This window comes from Artibeus jamaicensis, unplaced genomic scaffold (genome assembly GCF_021234435.1).
Source record: "Artibeus jamaicensis isolate MK-2021 breed Jamaican fruit bat unplaced genomic scaffold, CSHL_Jam_final scaffold_666, whole genome shotgun sequence".
Taxonomy (NCBI): domain Eukaryota; kingdom Metazoa; phylum Chordata; class Mammalia; order Chiroptera; family Phyllostomidae; genus Artibeus; species Artibeus jamaicensis.
The window spans coordinates 25,885-39,333 of NW_026522053.1; the positions used below are offsets into that span (position 1 = coordinate 25,885).

General features: G+C 40.2%; 1 protein-coding gene across 1 annotated transcript; it reads left to right on the plus strand.

Moving 5' to 3' along the window:
- Positions 1-1,802: 1,802 nt before the first annotated feature.
- On the plus strand, positions 1,803-13,059 carry ZP2 (zona pellucida glycoprotein 2). Its single transcript, XM_053659507.1, is given in 19 exon segments — positions 1,803-1,864; positions 1,953-2,041; positions 2,791-2,874; positions 3,253-3,347; positions 4,868-5,020; positions 5,730-5,771; positions 6,062-6,226; positions 7,004-7,100; positions 7,204-7,385; positions 8,127-8,253; positions 9,138-9,319; positions 9,405-9,496; positions 9,599-9,723; positions 9,876-10,000; positions 10,002-10,069; positions 11,226-11,361; positions 11,435-11,531; positions 11,960-12,043; positions 12,914-13,059. Coding segments are annotated over 19 exon segments (2,151 nt in total).
- The last annotated feature ends 390 nt before the right edge of the window (positions 13,060-13,449 follow it).

Consider the following 13,449-nt stretch of genomic DNA (forward strand, 5'->3'; position numbering starts at 1 on the left):
TACATTACCCTGTTATCTCTCAGACTGCCTTCTTAACAGGTGTTTCTGAGTCTTGCTTCCAAATTCCTTTCTCTGTATTCTCATCATAGTTTTAACCATTGTGGTAGCAAATTACCTTCATATTGTAGAAAAGGTACCTACCGTCTTTTGCAAAATAGTCAAGAGGAGTGACTATTCTTTTGGTGCTGCTGCTCAGAATCTAAATTACAGGATTTAGATCCCCCTCTACCTCCCAAACCTGTTTATCCTGGATTTTGCTCTGTCTCCCCAGTTCTGTTGAAACTAAATCAATTAATTTTCATAAAGAGGCTAACCACTGGCAGCCACTTATTTTCTTTTCTCTCTCCTCCAAGTATTTTCCCAATTTTCTTGATCATAAGACTCTCCTGTAGAGTTTGCTGAATATACATTACCCCAAGGCCCTGACCCTGGAGTGCCTGCTTCAACAACTTTTGAGTGGGACCCAGACATTTGTGATATTAATGGAAGCCCCACATTATCCTTTTGATCAAGGAAGTTGGGAAACACTACCCAATCTACTTAAGACACCTGTAACAAGGGGTGGAGATAACTCCACAAGATACACCATAAACACAACACATAAATCAATAATTGTAAATACCACCCACACTTAACAGAACTTGAGCATATCTCACCTGTTATGGAACATAAGTTACAGACATCTAGGTGTCTCAAAATGCAATTAAAGATGCTGAAAAGACATGTTGATTTGTTCTCAAATAATGAGTTCTCAACCCAGCCCTGACAGTCAGCAAAGTCTAGGTGAGATGTTTTGCCTCAGTTTCCTCATCTGTACTCCCCCAATTGCTACACACTATGATATTCTTATTTAGATTACTACTCCCTTTGACCCAGATTTTCTACTTCCAGGAATTTTTTTTCTGAGGAACCAGGGAGATGTACAAGAATGTCTATTATACCATTATTTATGATGATGAAAAATTGGAAGCCATCCTACTGTCCATCATTAGGGAACAGTTAAACACTGCTTTATCTAGACATTGTATACTATGCAAACTTAAACTAGTAGTGGAGATCTTTATGTATATATGGAAAATATCTATGACATGTAAGGTAGTAAAAGCAGTTTAAAAAAGTTTAAACTTCAATCCTAGGTTGTGGTTGTTGTTTTAAGTGTGTATGATGTTATAGAAAAAGTCTATAAAGTTACATACCTTAATAGTAGCAGTGGCAAGATTATGAGTAACTTTTTCTTTTTCTCTTTGAGTGTAATTGTCTGCATTTTTATTTTTTGCAGTACATTTAAAACTTGTAGTTGGGGGAAATAATACTTCATCCATTTTGTAAAGCTAATTCTTCCTTGCACATTGATGTCCACAAGAGTCAGGAGACTAGGGGTTAATTAAAGAAAAGGTTTTGTACTTAATAAAGGTAATGAGAAAATGAAATGTTCTTTCCTCAACAAAGCCCATCACTCTCTTTAACTTTACATTGCAATTATAGATACTTTGTCCAAAAGATGCTAATTTTCCCCAGTGTTTCATTCACCTGGAGATCATTTCAGGAAACTCTGACTTTGTGGCTGGCCTACAGAGCAGCTGGTGAAATACCCAAAGGCAAATGTCAGGATGGCAGGATTCTGTTTGTTTCAGGCCTTTTAGAAAGCCTCTCCTTCCCCAAATTCCTCTTCTCAGCTGGGAGGGCTGGAGAAGATTCAGGTGTATCCAATGGAGAGTAGGCAGAGTCTTACCCAGCTTCCTGTTCTAAAAGCACAGAGTAGTCCACCCCTCTACCTGGTTGATTTGGCAGGGCTTTTGGCCATGGAGTGCTGGCAAAGTGGATGTGGTGAGAGTCACTCACTCTGGTTCAGGGCAGATTGGAGGTGAGTAATTTTTGGGGTAGATGGAGGGGACACAATGGACTTGTCTGGTTAAGTTCATACCTTAACTCTCTCTTCCATCCCCTTCTAGCACCTATAGGTCCCTGTCTCTATTGTTATCCTTTGTGTCTTCGGTGAACTCAATAGATGTTACTCAGTTGGGGATTTCTGCCTTCTCAGGTATGCCTCTTGAATGGGGGAAATGCCCTTAGCATCTCTCAAGCAGATTAGAGCTAGGGTGACTAGATGGCCAGGAGACACAAAAGTGGGTCAGGCAATCTCCGTCACCCTCTTTCTTACCTTGAGCAAATCCCTGGATTTTTGCATTGCTTACTATGGTTTGCTATATAAATGAAAGAGCTTGTAAGCACATCTGCACTGCTTATTTCCTCATTGCCTCAAGCTTTGTGGCATTCAAAGAACACAAACCACAGCACTAAGAGCCCCTCTGTGAGAACAATAGCCTTCAAGCACAAACTCATGCTTAAGGAAAACATCAACATAACAAAATCAGAGGTGTACCATTTAAAATTAGAATTTTTTAGAAATTTTCACCAAGGCTAGAGAATGCTGAGTGAGATTATAGGCAGAATTTAGCCTTAAAAAAATGTCAAAGACCTACTATCTCCACTTCCATCAGCATCACTGTTAAGGTTCCAGCCTGGTTTCCATACACACTAACACACTCAGGCTTATCCCTCAAGTGCTTTAGAAAGTCCTGGGTGCTTAATTAACACCTTCCTTACAGTTCTTGGTATCTCAGATTGTAGTTATGTCTTTCCCACTAATTTTTGAACTCCATGAGGGTAGGGGACAAGCTTTGCCTCTTCCCACTGGCATCCTTCCAGTGGAGAGATCCCTCCATATAATCCTGTGGAAATCATGCCTCCTGTAGTTCAGAGGCTCCAAATGATTTCTTTGCTTTTCAGGTACTGTCACTTGCCATGAAGATAAAATGGTAGTGGAATTTTCAAACAACCTTGGCATCAATAAATGGCATGCATCTGTGATGGGTAGGTAATGTATACAGTCTTATCTTAATTTTACTTAGCAAAAAGCCCCTTGAGGCCAGCCCCATTTTTTTCTGGTAAGCAGGACACACAAACTCTGGAGCAACTGTCATCTAGTTCCCATGATGCCACAGGGACCCCTGATTTGCATGATGTCATCAAGAGAAGAAGACCTTGTCTTCCTCTTATCTCAGAACCTCCTGGGGAATTTTTACCTGCAAATCACAGCATCGGGTTATATCACCCAAATGGGACAATAGAAAGTGAATAATTAAAGTGACTTAGAAATAGATTGGCAATATTGGATATGTAGCTTTTGTTGACTGTCACTGAAATGTACTTCTTGACCATCCTCTATCTAAATTGCTCTGGCTTCTGTAGATCCATTTGGTCTTGAAATGCTAAATTGCACTTATGTCCTTGACCCAGAAAAGCTCAGCCTGTGGGCCCCATATGAAACCTGTACCAGGACAGTGGTAAGTAATTGTTTGGGGAATGATTTAGGAAGTAGTAATGTAGTAGTTATTAATACTAACCTAGTAGTTAAGTATATGGGCTTTGGGATAGAACAGTGGTTCTCAATCGGGGTGACTTTTTTTGTCTTCCCAGAGGACATTTGGCAATGTTTAGAGACATTTTTTGAGACATTCTTGGTTATAAAAACTGGAGAGGTGGAAAGCTGGTATTGGCATCTAGTGGGTACAAGCAAAGGATGCTGCTAATTAGCTTACATTGAACAGGGTGAGTGTTCCCTGTTTCCTCCCATAACACAGAATCATTAGGCCTGAAATGCCAATAATTCTGAGGTTGAGAAATATCAGCATTGAGGCCTTTGGCTTGTGTCCTGGCTCTGCCACTATCTATGCGTGACCTTGGGCAAGCTAGTTTACCTCTCTAAGCCTCTGCTTGCCCATTAGAAAATGGGGGTTAGGGTACCCTTTCTACATGGTATCTAAAAACTAATGATATAATGCAGATAAAGGACTTGGAGCTAGTACAACAAATTCTCAAACATGAGCTAGTTTGATATGTAACCCCCAGGAGAAATGGGAGGCTATTTTGGTGCTAACAAAGAACCTCTATGCTGTAAAAGCAGGTGTTGAAAAGCAACCTGCAGCTGAGCAGTAAAGTTTTCTCTATAGCTAAGCAACAGGATTGCCCAATCAAGGTTAATAGGAGTAGCAAAAAAAAATTCTCAAGCTTTACTATAAAAAAAAACCACCCAGGGAACTTGGAAAGTACAGACTTACCTCATTTAGTTGATGACTTAGGTCTGGGGAACACCATATAAACCTGCAAGTCTAATAGGCCACTTCATTTGATTCCACAGTAAAGAGCTCCAGCACTGACATTTTTTGCTTCCCAACTTCAGAAAGTTTAGAGCTGCAGTCCTTTAGGCCAGGGTTCTGCAAACTACAATGTGTGGATGATCACCTCCAGCCCAAGGCATGTGTGTGTGTTGATCCTTGAGCTAAGAGTGACTTAATATGTTTTTACAGACTTTTTAAAAATACATTTTTGAAATTATATATGGCCTACAAAGTATAAAATGTATACTAAACATCAACAGAAAAAGGTTGTCTGACCCTACTTTGGACTGAGTTCCCTAAGGCAGAGAAATGTTCACATATGACTCTCCTAGCACTGTGGCTGCTGCACTGATGCTAAGTGTATCAGAATGACTTGGTAGAGGCCCCAAACCTAGTGATACTTTGACATAGGGTAAGTCTAAAAAGAAAATAAAAACTGAACTCCAATCCCTGAAGTTCAAGCAACTGTTCTCTGGCAGTGTATCTGATAAACAAGGTTCCTCTTCCTGGGATATTTAAAGGGCTAGCTATCTAGTCTCCTGGTATAGGAATGAGGAACCTTCCAAAACCTGTAGCTTGGGTAACTTTTAGAGTGTTGCACTCAGCAGAGTCAGATGGCATTCTGGAATTACCTTTCCCACTGAGATCCCAGCACTTCCTGTTCTTACTATGCCATTTGCATTCAGCTTGGTCAGCATCAGATGATGATCAGAGTCATGGACAACAGTGCTGCTATAAGACTCAAGGCTTTCATGTATCAGATTAGCTGTCCAGCTGTGCAAGCAGGAGGAGCCCATGAGCACCCAGGATCCACCCTGTGCACGAAGGATTTCATGTCTGTGAGTGAAGCAGGCTGACTACTTCTCCTATGGCTAATGCAGGGGAAATGGGATAGTCCAGACAGAGTTGGGCTAGGAACTATGGCTTTGGATTGATATCCTAATCACACTAAGTTTTTGTTTCTAAGCCCAAAGTGGGAGAAAATAACAATTTCCTTATAGGGTGTCTCTAAAAATTGACTGAGAAAGTATATATACTGCTTAGCACATCCTGCCTGGCAATATGAATGATTTAATTGGTAGCTACAATCACATTAATAATATTTTGACAATGAATATCCATCATGTGCCAGGCCCTATGCCAGATGATAGGATACAGTAAATGAGCAAAACAGCCCAATCACACACTCATGGACTTTATAGTTTAACATAGCTAATAGAGACAATGGAAAGAGTCAAGAAATATTCATACTTTATTATAGCAATAATGGTAAACTAGATTAGTTTTTGAACTTACAACTGGAGGGGAGCATAGATCTTCTAGCTACTTTCTTGTACCAGAAGCTCTCAGAGGCAAGATGATGTATAAGGGGACAGCTGGGATTTGTGTCTGGTCCTGTGCTTCTCTAACTACATCCCATAACAAGGCTTCTTGGTGTAAGAACTACACGGAGCTGTTCTGGTTGTCTTCCACATAGTGTCAGGTAACACAGTTCAGAAACAGTCTTCCAAATCAAAGCCTCATATCACAAATTTTCTTCCCTTCCAGTTTACCTTTCAAGCTGTACCTGGCATGACTGATGAAAACATGGTATGAAAGTAATTTTTTAATTTACAGACCTAAGTAAGCTCTTTTTCTTTTTTTTTCTCATTTTTTTTATTTAGTTATTTTTTAAGTACAGTTTTTTGTCTATTTCTCCCATCCAAGCCCCACCCCGTCCCGCGCTCCCCACCTCCCCCCACCCCCCCAGCCCTCGTCCATGAGTAAGCTCTTTTTCTATATTAAAGGTAACATAACTTCAGTCTGATTAAAATATTAGATGATGATAGTCTTAAGGTTAAGGGGAGTGCCTACCCTCTAAATGAAACTATTGACTTTAGGATCTCCAACATCAGATGAGATGGAGCATTGAGATTGGTGATGGTGCAAGAGCCCTAACTCTGACCCTTCTGGAGGCCATGGCACAAGGATATAATGTCCTGATTGACAGCTATAAAATGACCATACAAGTGTCATTCAATGCCACTGGAGTGACTCACTACATGGTAGGTGTGAGTCTCTTTGTACCACCACTCAGGCACAGACCAATATTTTTAAATCCAAGCATGATCTCAACTATATCTTCAAAGTAATTGAGCCTACAACTCATTCAACAGGTATCTGCAAGCTTACCATGTGCCAACATTTCACTGAGTACTAAAGACACAATGTGAACAAAAGAGATGGTTCTTACTTCAGTCTGTCCTCCCTCTTCCCTATAGATCTAAATCTACCATATAATGCAGAGTGAGAATACTGCTCAAATCTATAAATTGAGGTGTTCTATTTTTGCTATCATTGTTCTACATTGTGTCTTATAATAGGTATCGGTGCTTTTGGAGCCAACAATCAAGACTGTATAGTTGATAAGTTAATGTGTCAAAGTACTTAGAACAGCTGTTGGTACCTAAGGGCTCAAATGTCAGTCATTTTAAAAAGAACAGTCCTGAGTCTTATAAAGATTTTCAGTAAATTACAATACCATAAAAATAGTCATAAAATAAGAGCAGTTTTGCTCATATCTCTCTATAAATGATTTGCTGCAGGCCACATCAGTAGACAACTCTAGCTTGCCTCATATTTGAAGTACAAAATTTTCAAACTAGAGCGCCTGGCAGTACAACCATTGGACAAAATGCCTAAATTCTACTTGGGTCAAAATAGTGCTCAAGTATATGGGTATACTTTACCTGAGTATATGCTTCCCTAAACTATTCTTCTAGCATTGTTTAGAAATTCAATTAAATGATTGTCTTTGAATATGTTGTCTCCCTACCCCCCAGCAAGGTAATAGTCATCTCTACACAGTACCTCTGAAGCTTATCTATGTAAATTTTGGACAGAAGACCATTTTATCATCACAAGTGACTTGTATATTAGGTAAGACCCTAGGAAAGGGCAACTCCAGTTGTGGAAGACATTTGGGTGGAGGGGGTGCTTAATCAAAGCTGATCATGGACATCCTGTCCATCATTCCCTCCAGGTCCTGTGACCTGTAATGCTACACACATGACTCTCACCATACCAGAATTTCCTGGAAAGTTAAAATCCGTGAGTTTTGGAAATAGAAACATTGCCATAAACCAGTTGCATAAGCATGGGATTGATACAGAAGCAACAAATGGTCTGAGACTGCACTTCAGCAAAACTCTTCTTGAAATGAAAGTAGGTTCCATCATTGACCACTGAGCACAGAAAGTGTGACCTGAAGCACAGTCTTATAGGCAACCCTGACAGAGCTGATGACTTGTCCACAAATTACAACTTTCAGTGTAACAGGTTCAGACTCTGGGAGGCCTCATTGGATAACTGCATAAGTGAATTCTCTAGTAACTGAAATTCATTTGTGAACACCAAACCTCTTTAACCTCCACAACAGAAGATTTCTTCAGTTTTTCTCAGCTCATTAAATAATACAAACCACTTCCAAGTTTCTAATGATGAATGTCTTATGCCCTATTTAAAAAACAGGACAGCTTGACCCAAACAAAAGGGTCCCAAACTGTCCTCAGAGAGTTCAGTGTTGACTAATGCCACTGCCAGGGACCTAGAGTAATCATGTCAGTGTGTGGGTGTCTGTGTTGCAATAATGTAACATTGTAGAGTTCTTTTCACTCAGACTTGGCTTGGCAGAACACTCAGTTCTTCTTTGGAATTTGATCTGTTAATTCAAGCGTGCGGTGCTTGAATTAAACTCATACCTAAGAGCATGAGTTTAAAGAATAACTTATGTGGAAGGGAAGCATCCTGCTCTGCAGAAGTGATAGGGTCTTTCTTTTGTTTGACTTAAAAGGAACTGTCTACAGTATGCCCTGCAGGTGGTCAATGTACTTCCTGCCTTCTTAACTGCTCAGGGCCCAACTGGAAGGGCTGCGGCTACTAATTGACATTCTTCTCTCATTTCAGTTGTCAGAAAAATGTCTGCCCTATCAGTTCTACTTATCTTCACTCAAGCTGACTTTTTACTTCCAACGGGAGATAGTATCCACAGTGGTTTATCCTGAGTGTCTCTGTGAATCACCAGTTTCTATAGGTAAAGACCTTTTTAAAAATGAAAATGGCTTTCACATTCTCTAATTCTTCTATTAGAGCCCTTTTGGCACACATGAGAAAGAAAATACACGGAAGTTCAGGCTCTGTATTGTTCATACTTCATGGAAATGAAAGACTGATTAGGTCAGAGATATCAGTCTAGCTTCTATGACTGAGCTCTAAGGAAGATAATACCTCCATATATATATATATGGGGTATATATAGTGGGATATATATATATATATCCCACTATAACTGCTTCATGTTTAAGTATTTTTGTATTAGGAGCCTGAGCCTATTATCTAAATAAAATTGCTTTCAACCTGTACTAGAGGGATTATAAAAATTAAAAGATTTTTCCCTGAACTTTTGCCAATTCCTCAAAAAGAATATGGAATATTTTTTGTCATTCAGTATTGCCTCAGCCCCTGTGCTTCTGTTACTCACTGATCTTATCAGAGCAAACCAAATAGGGAAACCAAACCAAAATTAGTTCCTGTCTCAACTTCTCCCAAATCACTCAGGATTTATAAGTTTTGGAAGAAGAGACATAAGGACATAAGGCACTACACTTTAAGCCATAAATAATCTGACTCAAATTAGGGTTTTCTCATGGGTCTCTTAGTCTATCTACATGGTGCGTCTTTCCACATTTCCTGATCCTTCTTCCTGTGGATGAAACATCCCTCTGTTTCTATAGAGCAGCTTCACTGCAGTCCAGGCACCCTGGGGTCTCCCCTTATAACACAAACGACTTATCAAGATATTTTTCCTAAAGACTTAAGACATATTCTGGTGCCTACTGGTGAAAACCCAAATGTTTCCTTCATCATACTTCAAGGTTGACAGATGACAACATTCACATGGCATCTAACTAATTACAGGTGAGCTGTGTACTCAGGATGGGTATATGGATGTCAAAGTCCATACCCACCAGACAAGACCAGCTCTCAATCTGGACACCCTCAGGGTGGGGGACTCATCCTGTGAGCTTACTTTCACAACTCCGTCTCGGGAGCTGGTATGGTTTCACATACCCCTGCATGGATGTGGAACAAGACATCAGGTTAGTATGAGCAGATAGCAAGAGGTTAAGACTTGTCTTTGAGACAACTGGTAAACACTCTCTCTAACTTTTCTCTAACTTTAAGTTCAAGGATGACAAAGTCATCTATGAAAATGAAATATGTGCTCTCTGGGCAGATCTTCCTCCAAGCACAATTGCCAGAGATGGTGAATTCAGGTGTGATACAATCGCTACTTGACTTTTTAAGCTCCAGATTAAATTCGAACAGTTTCTTTAACCTAAAGTTCTTTATACCCCCACCCCCAACAACTCTTACAGAATGACAGTGAAGTGCTATTACAACATGGACGACGCGTTAACAAATACCAGCATCAAAAGTCATTCACCTCCAGTGGCATTAGTGAAGCCGGGTCCACTTGCCTTGATTCTACAGTCCTTCCCAGGTGAAACATTACAACTTGAGAAATCTGCTTAAATATTTTGAGAACTCTTCACTAATCTGATGCCACCAGATAAATGTAGTAGTTGTGATACTTAAGCTCCCATTGCAACCATCAACTAGTTGAGTATTAAAGAGGCTTCTATTCCATTTTAGATAACTCCTACCTGCAACCTTATAGGGACAAGGACTACCCTGTGGTGAGATACCTCCACCAACCAATTTATCTGGAAGTGAGTGTCTTAAACAGGACTGACCCCAACATCAAGCTGATACTAGATGACTGACTGTTGGGCAACGCCCATGGCAGACCCAACCTCTCTCCCCCGGTGGAATATTATATTAAATGGGTAGGTATTCTCCACACATAAGAAATCCCAGCTGATTCATTAAACCACCAGAGAAGAGAGAATAAATCCTCTTGGGCTTCAGAGGAATACCACATCACAAAGATCCTGATTTTTGTCCTGGTTTCTCAGTAATCAGTCCTTGGTCTAATGAACTAACCATACTTTCTATTACCCCTGAATCTAAAAGAATGGAATCTTTTCCCCAAAATGTTTGTTCCTAATATTCTTTTATCTGGACTGAAAATAGATCTTCACTTCCTGTTTACTGAACACCTACCATGTACCAGGTGCTGTGCATTCTACATGCATTGTTTGATTCTCATTGCTCCGTGAAATGCTAGCCCACTAACTTTATGAAGAAGAAATCCAAGCTTTCTGCTTAAATAGCTATTCCAAAGTGTTATTTAATAAAATGGTGCAATTGGAATGTCCATTTGGCTCTATACCTGAACACTACAATGCTCTGACGTTATAACTACACAAACATTTGTGCTCTGCCTGCTTGGGTCTGCACCTTCCTTTTCTTGAAACTGTTGTCATCTTTTGCTAAGCTCTTAGACTCTAGGTACCAATCCTGACCAAGGACCATGTGTAGCAAGTGTATCCATGCGGCTCATTCCTTCACTCCATTCAAGACCTATTTAAGTGTCCCCTCCTCCAAGAAGTCTACTCTGACCCTTCTGCTCATGTGCCCTGGTCTACTTATTCTTTTCTTGGCACTTGCCACCTAACGTACTGTTTTTTATAGCTTTCACTCCCTGCTAGCATGTAAATTGTAAAATTATAGGACTTTCCTACTTCTTTTTGGTCACTAGCATATACTACTATAATTGCCTGGGACACAACAAGTACTCACAATAGTAAGAAGAATTAAGCCTATGTCATATGAAGACACATATAAAACGTGTAGCTTTTATTGAGTTTAGCTGGCAAGCAAATAGGCATTTAAATTGTATCAATACAACTTTAATAGTGTTGCATGTATAACTTATGATTCCATGGATATTGTGGCATAGGACAAGTGAAAATAAGTAAAATGTACAGGTGAAATGTACAGCAATAGTCCTGAAGGTGCTACATGTGACTAAATTTGGGCAAACACTGAGTTAGACTCAGTTAAATGTGGCTGATGTCCTCCCTGGTACATGCCTCTTAGCCGTGAATACAACCTGGACAACCACAGAACCACCTTCCATACAGCTGGCTCCTCTGTGACCTATCCTAATCAGTACCAGAGGTTTGATGTGAAGATCTTTGCCTTTATGTCAGCGGCCCAAGTGCTGTCCAGCCTGGTGAGTAACAAGTCACCTGGGACAGGATGCCTGTCAGCTCACCAACCCCACCTGACTCTCTCTCCACTTCCAGGTCCACTTTCACTGCCACGCCTTCATTTGCAATCAGCTGTTGCCTGACTCTCCTCTGTGTTCTGTGATGTGCCCTGTGTCATCCAGAAGCAGGCGAGGTAAAAATGTCAAGTCCTCATTTCTGTCAATTTACTCAAAACAAGCCTCATCCTTTCAGTATTTAAAGAAGAAAGAGTGCCTCATTCTTCTTGTAGTCTTTCAAGAGCCCAAGAAACCTCAGTCCAGTCTACCGTACCTGTATGAGTCTGAGATGGGCAGATTCTTGTGCAGGCATATAGACAAGTTTGATCTTTTTCATATGTGACTCTAAGAGGTTACTTTTCCTGAGTCTAGGTAGACTCTGAGCTTAAGTTCTTTGAGAATCCATCCTGTCTTTACAGTAGGTGTTTGGCCTGTTCTGCAAAGGCAAGCAAACAGCACAAAAGATCAGGGATGCCATGGAGATCTGCTCTAGAAACTCCATTGACACACCTCTTACCAGTCACCACTCACTATTTCAGAACTCAAACTCTGTATCTGTCTCCAGCCACAGGGGCCACTGAAGAAGAGAAAAAAATAATAAGTCTGCCAGGACCTATCCTCCTGTTGTCAGATGGCTCTTCCGGCAGAGGTATGGATTCAAAGGCTAGGGCCCTTCCTGGTTTCAAGTTTGTGGCTTTATGTCAAATTTAATTATACATAAATAACATATGCTCATTCTAAACCTGAACAAGAAAAGACAGTCTCTCTTTCCAGGGATAGCTTCTGCTAAGTCTCCTGTGTACCCTTCTCCAAATTTCCCCATTAACATGTGGTAGTGTATATTCTACCTACGGTTCTATAACTGCTTTTTAAAATTATCTTATATCTGTATAGAGACCTACCTCAGTGTTAATAGCTAAATATAATTCTAACTAGGTTACTTCCAGTTTTGTCATTAATGCCAAACTGGAAGCCTCTTAAATGTTTGCCTCCTATACAAGACTTCCAAGATATGTTTCTAGATGTAGGACTAATAGGTCAGAAGGAATGTGCCTTGCTCCTGCCAAACTTAATTTGTTCCTGTTAATATCCCATATCTTCATCCCAGGTGGCCTTAATTTTAGGCCTAAAATTTGTAATTAAGCTTTCCTAAATCCCTAAGTAATAACCTGCAAGAGTGCAAGAGGTCACATACTTGAGAGAACTGAGCATTTCTGTTGGTGCCAGGATGCTGTATAAGACAGCAGGATGGGAATATAAGCTTCGTTCCAGATATCAGCCAATTGATTTTAGGTCAGTAAAAGCAAGTGGGAAATGGGACAACAGTGGGCATGTAACAGGGAGAGGAGAAGGTTGCTCAAGGGGTTAAGACTATACCCTGTTGCGAGCTTCCCAAATGAGTCCATTGAGACTTAATTTCACTCCTTCTCTGGAGAGCCCTCACATGTAAAGCTTCAGCTTTAACTTATGCTTATAATTTAAATATGACCTTAAGACCTGAATGTCTACTTCTTTTCAGGTGCTGTATATTCTAAAGGGCATGGGACTGCTGGATATGTTGCTTTTAAAACTATGGCTGTTGTGGTTTTCTTAGCAGGTGTTGTGGCAGCCTCAGGCTTCATCTATTACCTGTACAAAAAAAGGACCATAATGTTAAATCACTAATTGAATTTTTAAATAAAGTGGTGGAAGTAAGCCTCTTGCTTTTATTTTCTCATTAAGATTAGATGAAGTTCAGTGATTGTTTCTTGCAGTCCCTTTTCTTTCAAGTGAGCATAGTAGCTTTCCATAATCCTCTGGGCAGTTTTAGTCTGTGTGAACAGAATAAGGAACTTGATGACTTCAGTGCTTCTTGTCACTTAGTTTTTTTCAGACTCCCACCTCCAAAATTGTCAGCGCCAGAGAATTCAATCAATAGTGGGGATTAGGTACAGCCAACCTCTGGGGGTGCATTTAGGTGACTCCAATACCTTTTAGTCTTCCATTCATATTTACAAGATGGGGATGGTGAACAGGAAGTTACCCTTAATCTTTGGCATAATTTATCTTCTCTGT